Source organism: Saccostrea echinata, unplaced genomic scaffold (genome assembly GCF_033153115.1).
Source record: "Saccostrea echinata isolate AGI-Se365-2 ecotype Australia unplaced genomic scaffold, CSIRO_AGI_Sech_v1 ptg000052l, whole genome shotgun sequence".
NCBI lineage: Eukaryota > Metazoa > Mollusca > Bivalvia > Ostreida > Ostreidae > Saccostrea > Saccostrea echinata.
The window spans coordinates 16,577,214-16,585,649 of NW_026889801.1; the positions used below are offsets into that span (position 1 = coordinate 16,577,214).

Here is an 8,436-nt window from a genome sequence, read left to right on the forward strand (position 1 = left end):
ATATAAATATGTGAAGAGGGCATAAAACATAGATTCCTGGAAATTCCAGAGATGGGATCAGGTGCCTAGGAGGAGTAAGTATTAACTTTGCAAATAGTAAATGAACCTGAATAAATCTAATTATAAATTATTTTACCAATTAACACAAAGACAAGAAGATAAATCTTTTAAAAGACTTCAAAAGCAATTTAAACAGAATTCTTTCAAACTAATAACTGAGTTACGTAATATAAACTGTTGTTAATGTACATAATAATACCAATGTAAAAAAGAAAAATATATTTATATGGTATTATGAATGGCAAGGATTTTCTAAAGTGAATATAGTGAGAAAAAAATTAATGATGATAAAAATACCTTTGTTTTTTGCATGTTATTACTAAATGTACTATGTACTTGTAAACTGTGACAGTTTTTATGAAAATTTTTTTGTCTTACAAGAACACTTAAAATATTTCAAGAATATTATTTAAAATGAGAATGACTCAAACGACTGATTCATTAAATATGTTTAAGTTCCATTTTGACACAGAATGGTTTATTTCGTAATTATTCTCTAAAACATTTGAAACTTTGAAATTTTCTTATTGTTTTAGCAAAAGTACCATGTTTTTTTGTTTTTTTTTTTTCATTTAAAACAAGGGATTTTACTATTTTTTTTTTAATTAAAAGAGCAGGTCTAGTACAAAGGATTATAGGTTGACCATCATCAGATATACATGTTCGTACTTTGAGTGAAAAAAGTACCTGGTCCATACATTATTATTATTATTATTATTATTATTATGTTGATGATGATGATGATGATGCAAATAAAAAAGTATGTTCGGAAATTTAATTTTCACTAAAATTGAAATCAGCCATTCTTAAATCACACAAAGATAAAGTCTATAATGAATTGGCATAAAAAGAATACAGAGTACATTAAACTTGCTTACATGGAAGTCCTGGGAACATGACATTTTAGTTCTTTCTAGCTAAGTTTCCTCATATCCATTAAAAAGGTTTAAGACTGTGAGATTTGAGGAACATAAATAGCTTCATATATTGAGATCTCCTTACACCTTAGCTCATTTTCATCAAGTTTAACAAAGTTATATAAACATACATTCGTAAACTGTAGAAGTGATTACAGCATTACTAAACCCCATAATGCTAAGTTACGACTTAAACATGTTAAAATGAGTTAATTTTATATTAAAGATTTTTATTGTCAGCTGTCACTTATGCTATATCTTCGTATAAAAATATCCGATAGATTTTCTCCAGATTAAACAGAAGAATAATTATTACTGGAGTCTGATATTACATCTGCGTAGTTGATGGTCTCATATGTAATTACATCCGTGTCCTCCTGGATCCTAGGAAAAGAACAGAACATTTTAATAAATCATTATAGAAATAAATTACTGACCACATTTGATAGCTAATCTTTCCCTAGAAAGATTGTGTAAGATGTATTTAGTTGAAAAGTTCAAAAGAGTAATTTCTAAGATGAAGAATTACAATTGTCTTTTTTTTTTTTTTTTTTTTTTTTTTTTTGATTATCAAATTAACATTTTATGACATATAATGTGTAAGGATTCTCAGTGACTTGAAATTATGTAAAATGTAACTAAACTGCAAAATGTGTTGTGTAACTTGTGTTCAAGTTTAAAGCAGTCTTGTTTTTCATTTAAACACAGAGGGTTAAAATACTAAATATAAATATCGGCTTTTTATGCACAAACACTGATTATTAAAACTGGTATACAATAAGAAGTGTACGAAATCATCCAACTTTAATGCCCTTTTCAAATGCATCAAATCAGAAAACAAATTAGGTCTTGTTTTTGAAATACAGAATATATGGATATTTAATGACACAGAAAAACGTGTACAGACGGGCAATACATTGACTTCATATCATTTGAAAAGCATTTACTATTAACATTATATAATTCTTATCACAAAATTTCATAATTATCGTACGCAGTAAAAGGAAAAAGAGAAACAATATTACGACACAGGCCGTAGGAATCAATTTCAGATGGAAGGGGAGGGGGCAAAACATTTTGAGTTTTTTTTTTGGGGGGGGGGAGGGGGAGGAGGAGGAGGCACTGTCAAGGAAAATGTTCGTCAGACGTTATCATTGAGGAGGCAAATGTACCTAAGTTTTCTACTGTATATCATATACCATATCGGCAACTTTTAATATTTTAAAAGGGGGGGGGGGGGGTTTCAGCCATGTGAAAGACTTTTGCAATTTTTCAATATTTTAATCACTAATATTTCACGCGTGTTCATTTCTTAAACATCATATATTTGTAAATTAGCAATATATTATTCATATAGAAATACCTTAGCAAATTAAACAACACTGTACACTGTTATAGAAAATGACGCAATTGATTATTTCACAACACTGTTTATGAATACAATAGACGCATCGTGACGCAAAATCAGAGAAGAAGCAACATGGAACAACAAAGGAGGTATTTACCCAGGCCATTTTTTTATATAAATCTGAAGAAATTTGACTGAGAAATATACATAGATATTCATTTTGTCGTAAATTGCTTTTTGTGTTTGAAATGTAATCTATTTTACACAGTTATTGTCTGAGTGCAATGTGGTCACTGCTTCATTTGAAAAAAAAAAGTTAGTCTTCAGTACTTTGAGAATTAATGCCATTCATGTGAAAATTGTGAAGGTAACGAACGGTGATTAGTCTCAAAAATCTATGACGAATACGAATGTGTGACAGGGCATAAAACATGGACCCCTAGACATTCTAAAAGTAGGATCAGGTGCCTAGGCGAAGTAAGCATCCCCTGTCGACTGGTTACAATCACTGTGTACCTATGCATTGATCAGGTACATGTATATGAAATATTCCGCAGTCAAATTAAGTAACAACACCTAATAATTGGTACGAAACATTGCATGTACAACCCATAAAATTTCGAAATGTTGACTCTCAACAAAGCTGTTGAAATCCTATAACATCAACTGATAGAGCTACATAGGCACCTTATACCACCTCTGGTGTTTCCATGTGTCGGTCTTTTGCCCTTTGTACGATTGTTATTTTTCGCTGGATTTCTCAGATTGATCACCTATATTCACCTTCTACATTTCCTGACAGCATCTACTTACTACGTAAATCTGTTCTTTAAATCTCAAAGTAAACACATGTAGTTTAACTCTAATAATGACAAAGGCTAACGAGTTAACATTAAGACATAAAGAAAAATGACAAGTTGTTTTTTTTTAATTAATAAATGCAATTTTTCCCATGATTTTCTCACATATTTTACAAAGAAAAATCGAAATAGACTCTCATTGTTCGTTTACTTATCGTAATCATATTATCTTTGTACAATCATGTGCCCAATCAGGATCGAAAATTGATCGTTGAAAGAGTAATAGATAACAATAAGAACGTGTGGCTTTATTTTAATGAATTAAATAAAATTATCAAACCCTTCAAATATCTCAGGTTTGCTCATTAAAGGACTTATCGCATGTTTCTAAATTATTTGAAATTAAAAGCGTAAAACGTTCCTTATGACCACAGTTTATAAATTTTGTGTTTTTACTGCAGATAAACCGAGGTAATTAACCAATTATTGACTCAAATTAAAACCCCTGAATTAAAAATCTAAGTTAATTAGATAGCGATCACGTGACCCTGTGACGTCAAAGGCGACCATGGATGATCAGCTCCTCACGTTAATCTTACTAAAATATACGCGATACAACCTGAATTTTCTGGTTGTGGACGACCAAATCACTGATTTTATCGATATGGAATTGAATACCCAACCTTATATTTTAGAAATGTCAGCAAGAAAAAAATCGGAAAAATCTGTTAATATTGTAAAAATAGCAGCAACGATATCGAAGGAGACGCGGCGAAGACGAAGAAACTCGCCATCACAATACAATTCGATTTGTCATCTTATCACATGTATTAACTTATTTCATTCACAAATTTAATATTGTATAAATTTGTTATTCTTCGTTTTTAGCATAACATTAATTTACGCATGTTTTGTAATGGATGGCGGTCTTGAAAAATAATTTTCCGATCACGAAACATTGCCGTAATCGGAGCTGAACAGATTTTAAATGTTTCGAATAAAAAACGAAAATATCTCAAAAGCCCTATACCTTACAATTAGTTTATTTTCTTTAGTAGTTATAAAGCACGTAGGAATTAATATTTTCAGTATTTTTCGTATGCATTTGTCGTTGATAGCTCCGTAAATAGTGTGTATATTCTCATCTCTCTATCACTGAATTGTCGCTTATGACGTCAGAGCTGTATTTCGCCGAAATCCGACTGAAATATGCATATTGCCGTATTTGAATTTCATCTCTCAAAGTCTCTTAAAATATGCTTTCAACAACTTTTATTGTATTCAGTATTTTAACAAACAAGGTTGTAGATAATATTTTTCATAAAATTACGATTTTTGAAAGATCATGCGATAAGTCCTTTAATTACATCAAAACCAATACACATACTACAGTCATATTCATGCACACAAAAACACCTGCATTTATTTATAATTAGACACTATACATGTAATTTATACACACAGGTACAGGTTCTGATTAGAAATTTAAATACCTTTGCCGAAGTTCATTTATCAGTCTTGTGTTGTTACACTGTCTTCTTTGGTCCGCTACAAATACGAAATAATGTCTAATAATGTGCGGGATACTTAATTTGATAAATCACACATATGCACTGCTTATCAAATTTATCATTAATAATATTCCGTCTTCATTGGAAGACGTTACAAAGAGTGGAAATATTTTATAGCCTTTGATGTATGCACTTTCTCTTTTTTCTGTTTGATAGAAAATGCAGTAAGTGAAAGGTTTTGTTCAATTTATATTAAAAGACAATAAAGATTTTTTGAAAGAAAAATTTCTGTTATGTTGTACACAATAGTCAAATCCACATTTTGCGGGTTCATTCGAAAGGTTAATAGAAATGTCAATGCTTTTCGTCTTTACACCACGAAACCTTTGTGCGTGTTGTAATAAATCAAAGGTTCCTATACACTTTCTTTCAATATATCGGCAGCACCATTCTTGCTCAATTAAGACAAAAGATACAGAGATTATTTTCGGTCAAATGACAAAGTTACAAAACAGAAAGTTACAATGGCTGCTGTAAAAGTTCTCTGGTTCCCTTAAAGATGGCGGATAAGCACATACCTTTTAAAATGTGTGGATTCGACCATGAAATAAGTTGATTGATTGTATGTTGTATTAGTCCCGTTCAAGAATTTTTCACGCATGTAGAGTCGTTACCATATATTGGTGAAGGGTTTCAACTTTAGACCTTTCCTAGGCACCAAGGGCAATTGGGCAGTGAGGGATATTTTATATGCCAGCGTCTTCAGTGACACTGACCGCCGAAATATGGCTGAAATATTGCCGACTCGGCGTAAAACAACAATAATCAATCAATCAGTGACACTGGGCCTTGGTTTTTAGGGTATTATCTGAGAGACCAGCAACTTTCACTTCAAAATGCGCAGCGATTGGCGAAGAAACAGTTGCTACATATTTTTTGTCGACTAGAGTCAGTCGCGGCCGAAGTTCGAACTCACGACATTCCGATCACAGAGCAAGCGCTCCACCGACTCCGCTACCGTGACGGTACCATAAAAATAAGGGAAAAAACTAATCTTTCAGTCTATGTACAACTACAAAGCTCCCTAACTTGAAAAGATTAATAAAATTAATAATAATTAATAAAATTGTATTTTGACTTTAAAATCCGTTTTACATTTAGGAGTTTCTAAAAGACATTGCTGAGTTTCGTCTTCAAATATCTATCAGTAAGAATATGACACTTGTAACGGAGATTAGATTACCTTCATGGCGTCCCATATTAATTTGCGATGCAGCATGATCATTATTCAGCATCTCTTCAAAACAATGTTAAGCATGTATTAGTTAAGAGATATAACTTTTGACTTCCTGGCAAAGTTATACATAAAAATACAAGAATATGGAGGGGAGTCTTACTAAGCTTTTTCTTGGCTCGCCAATTTCTTCGATATCTCATAACAATACAGCAGATGAATGTTGCAAAAAGTATTCCTACAAGTATCCCCATAACAGTTTCTCTGTAAATAATAAGAAAATGGGTGAAGCAAAAAGACAGGAAAAATAAAAGTGAGAGTTTATATATTAGATATTTCCTGCACCTTTTTTTCAACATTAAATACAACTTTATGTATTTATCAAGCTTAAAAGACAATTTATCCAAATTGCAAAAAATTGCATTATCTAACATACCCTATTGTCAAGGCATCCATTTGCCCTAAATGGTTTTCCTTGGCGGCTTTTGTAGCCAGTTTGTAACACTCCTGATCTGTAAAATGCATATTACAAAAAAAACTTTTTTTTAATATGTAATAAAATAATATTAATTGTATTAAGTGCTTATTTTATTCTGTATATATGTAAGCTTATCTTCACAAAAGTTATTCCTACTACATGTAACACTTTAATGTACATGTCATACATTGTGATGTTTTTTATCTGCTCAGCTCTATGTTGAATATGACTTTTATCATACTTAGTTACTAGTACTTGTATCAAACAAATTTTTATAAAGATGGTATTCCTGTGGATCTATCATGTTTTATTGTAAGATACTGGTGAGCTACATTGTGTTTCAAAAGCAATGATACATTTGTAGGCATCTGTTGACAAGTATCGAGTTGGACAGGTGTTGTCAAAATTTGTACAGTCTTTTGCATAATGATCTTGTATCAGTAAGCCTTCCTCGTTAAACTCAGTACAGTATCCTGTTAAATAAGAACAAATATGTCAAAGGTATGTATGCTTTTTACCTCAAAAGATTTTTTTTATATTTTGCTCTTTATTTACAACTATGAAATACATGATTATACAGTGTATTTAATAGTAATAAGGAAACATCTGACAAGTGAAGTAAACCAGTTGACACAAAATGTTATTTTAGACAAAAATGGGAAAGGAAGTATTTTTTTATATTAAAACTTTGTCGTAATATGATTATAATTTTTATCATTTTTTATCTATTGATTTTTTGTTTTTGTTTTTGTTTTTTTTTTGAACTGTTTATGTCTGTAAACTCATATTTCAGTTTGTTGTAAATAACATACAAAACTACTTAAAGAGCTGTTTTTCTGTAGCTTGGAACATTCATAGCTAATTAAGGATATCAAGAACGAGATTGAGATGCACATTTGTCTATAAAATTATAAATGACATGTAACGATGAATACTTATAATATACACACATCAGTTAACACTGTCTGGCAGGGATTAGTAATTATACTCTACATAAGGAAAATGAATAAAAAAGATTTTATGCCTGGTGTGTACAGTGTATCAATAATTTTATTGTTTTACCTGCAATGTACCAGGTTGGTGCACAAACATCTAATGTTGCATTTCCAAAACTGTTGATTACACAGTGATATTTGAGCTTTTCTTCCTTTGATGTACAGTTTTGTTTGATATTTTCACATCCTTTGAGTTTCGCTGCATTATTCCATTCCTCTCTAGTATCTGGGCATTTCTTGATATAATTAATCGTAGGTAGGGAGGCCAAACATTTCCTACTATAAACTTCAGATATCTAAAATTCAAAGCCTTATACATGTTTAAAATAATGTTATCCCTCGCCGAAAAATCATTCTAATAATACGTGTTTTAGTATTCCAATATTCCATTATTTTTGACTGAAATTAATTTTGGATACAAATTACCATTTTGAACAAGTAAACTAAGCTGAGATCACCAAGATAAAAGATCATCATTCTTTTAAATCAATAAACAGCTTTTCTCGACCTGTAAGTGAAATGAAGATGACATCATAATATGCAAAAAAAAAAATGCACTGAATTTGTCTCTTTTGTTCATTCAATAGAAATTTAATATATATATTTAAACACTCTCAAAGTACATCGGAAGATCTGATCTCTGAAAATGTAGTTCATCCCTCATTTTATATATCAAAAATACCTAGACTTTTAATGAGGTCATTTTAACGTTGTTGCTTCAATAAAGAAATCTTAACATAAATACCCTATTGACACATGAAGATGTGCATTTCGGGGATCTACTTTGTTTATAGTTTACGTTTAAATAAAAGTAAATAAAAAATATATACAAATCGTACATTTAATCTACGCAGTTGAAGAAAAAAAAGAATAACATATATTGCACTTTCTGGTGCCGTGGTCATATTCTAGCCATAAATATCCTTTACTAAAAACATATTACCTAAGAGAAACTGAAGAAAAAATGTTAATATATTTTTAGTCATACCTTCTTTTATCTCTAAGCGTGTCACTTAAGGGTATGGAGGAGGAAATGGGAATAAGAATAGGATTTATTTTTTAAAGGGTTTTATTAGATACATTGTCAAATTGT

At 30.7% G+C, this 8,436-nt stretch overlaps 1 protein-coding gene across 1 annotated transcript; it reads right to left on the reverse strand.

The window, feature by feature from the left end:
• Positions 1-865: 865 nt before the first annotated feature.
• Positions 866-7,846, reverse strand: LOC133204107 (uncharacterized). The gene is made up of 8 exons (XM_061339863.1): positions 7,770-7,846; positions 7,411-7,639; positions 6,705-6,821; positions 6,307-6,382; positions 6,034-6,134; positions 5,880-5,933; positions 4,619-4,673; positions 866-1,361 (listed from the first exon to the last, which is right to left on the reverse strand). Exons 1-8 carry the CDS (start codon positions 7,818-7,820, stop codon positions 1,271-1,273), a joined length of 774 nt encoding a protein of 257 aa, XP_061195847.1. The 5' UTR covers positions 7,821-7,846; the 3' UTR covers positions 866-1,270.
• Between the last annotated feature and the right edge of the window lie 590 nt (positions 7,847-8,436).